The following is a 2,022-nucleotide window of genomic DNA, read 5'->3' as shown; positions in this document are numbered from 1 at the left end:
GTCTTGAATTATTTTTTCATTGCAGCACCAAACAAAAGTCTTCCTCAGTTCCATCCCATACATCTCCAAGGCTCTTTTCAAACAAGTCAGTGAGCAGATACACCGGGACATGGTGAGGTTACCAATAGGCAAAGAGAGCAGCTAAAGAAGGGCTCACTGTAATTCCACTATGTAGATGAGAAGTCAGTCAGAAAGCTGATTTTGTACAGTGCTGCACATCACACGGATGAGAATTTAGCCCAAGAATTCACCAAGTGGAGAACAAGAAAATTATATATTCTAAACAAAATCAGATGTGAAAACAGTCTGAGGAAACCAGCCTCCTGTAGCTTCTTCTGAGAGCAAAAATACACAGCCAGGGTATTTAGATCCAATTACACCTTTGCAGATCACAAAGGCTGACAGAACATAAGCTATTTCAAACACCATTTAAAGTGAAGATGGATACCGATACCCAGTTTCATCTTCAGTCTTCATCAGCAAAGGAGGAGACAGGAGGTGCACAGGCAGACAGAGCCAATTCAGCCCAGCCCAGCTGGGAAATGAACCTGACTGAAGAAATTCACCCTACACCTACACCAGGTTTGGTTAAGACAAATACTGGAATTTGCCTCAACTCTCCAAGTTTAAACATCCACATTTCTGTAACAAAGGTATAGTAAGAAGCAAACTGCCCTTTAAACAGCTACAAAATTAATAGTATTTTACTTGCAAAAGTATTTTATTATTGGCAATCTTGCTGAACAAACCAGTCATAATGGATGTAATTTCATTTTGAAAAATAAACATACATCTGAATAATGTTAATGATTAGAAGGTACTCATTAAAAAAATTGTGTCCTACCTGCAAAGCAATTAGTCACATCTTAATTGATTAAGGTTGCAAAAAATTGCTTGAGATTCTACAGAAAGTGGGTTACAGAAACAGTACAGCTTGCAAAGGACACAGAGGAGAAAAAAAAGCCTAGAAATACTTAGACAAAGGATTTTGTATGTCAGGTAAAATATAAATGTTCACTGTTTCAATGCCTCATTATTTTTATAGAAACAACGTGCTTACAAATTTGAAAGCAGAAGATTTAAAGGCACAAGGAGAGCACCTCTGTGTTACACAGAAACAATCAACTAACAGAAAGTTAGAATTAAAAGTGAACTGAGGATGTGAACAAAAGATTATTAAAAGGGGAACAGCCATCACATTAGATGCATCCCCAAGATCTGTGAGCCTGATTTCACCAAGTCTCAGGTCAACAGGCAGATTTTACAGCCCTTGTCAATTTTATGATAAATTTACAATATGAAACTGTGATTTTCAAGATCCACATTCTACTACAGTAAAGGAAAATCAATTTCAGATTGTTATACTCTGCAACTTTTAAAAAAGTATTTTTTATTTTAATATGATAAAACAAATCTTAGGTTTTAATACACTTAAGTGTGTAATTATTAGCACAGATGCCGATAACTCTTTTGCCTAGCTGTCCAAAATGAATGTAGCACCTGCTGTGGAGCAGAACTTCACTGAAAAGAATTTTCCACAAAATCTAACAATCTCTGTAAAATAAGCCTAATGCTTCTGTAATAAATCAGGGTACCCCCAAACAGGAAATCAGTTAAGCACCATTTCACTAAAACCTGTGTTTCATGATTGAGGGGTGCCTTCATGGGCATATTAGCAAAATTCGCAGAGAAGCAAAATTAATTATAATTTCTATTCTGAACTTCTCCTCCCACAGTAGTCACTAAAGGCTTTCAAAACTATAATTTGTGATCAGCATGATATGTGTGCTTTTTTCACAGTACCTTTAAACACCTTTAAACACTTCAGCTAAAATTAATAAAAGTACAAGCACGTGGTCAGTAATAATATTTGCATTCATGCATACTAAAACAAGGCTGTGTGGAACACAAAATGGTTGGGGAGCTTGGGAAGCAGTTTTCCTTCTGCACCCTCCTCGCTGTTTAGCACTGTGTGTCTGGCCAAGTGTGTCATGGAGAAACCAAACCAACAGAAGCAGCAGG

General features: G+C 36.9%; 1 protein-coding gene across 1 annotated transcript in view; it reads left to right on the top strand.

Moving 5' to 3' along the window:
• The first annotated feature begins 440 nt into the window (after positions 1-440).
• GPR112 (G protein-coupled receptor 112) overlaps positions 441-2,022 on the top strand; it is a 50,055-nt gene continuing 48,473 nt past the window's right edge. Inside the window, exon 1 of the mRNA XM_009999686.1 lies at positions 441-582. Within this exon, the coding sequence (XP_009997988.1) occupies positions 441-582 (142 nt within the window). The remainder of the gene's footprint in view (positions 583-2,022) is intronic.

This window comes from Chaetura pelagica, unplaced genomic scaffold, assembly GCF_000747805.2.
Source record: "Chaetura pelagica isolate M959 unplaced genomic scaffold, ChaPel_1.0 scaffold456, whole genome shotgun sequence".
NCBI classification, from domain to species: Eukaryota; Metazoa; Chordata; class Aves; order Apodiformes; family Apodidae; genus Chaetura; species Chaetura pelagica.
This window is presented reverse-complemented; position numbering and strand designations above follow the sequence as displayed.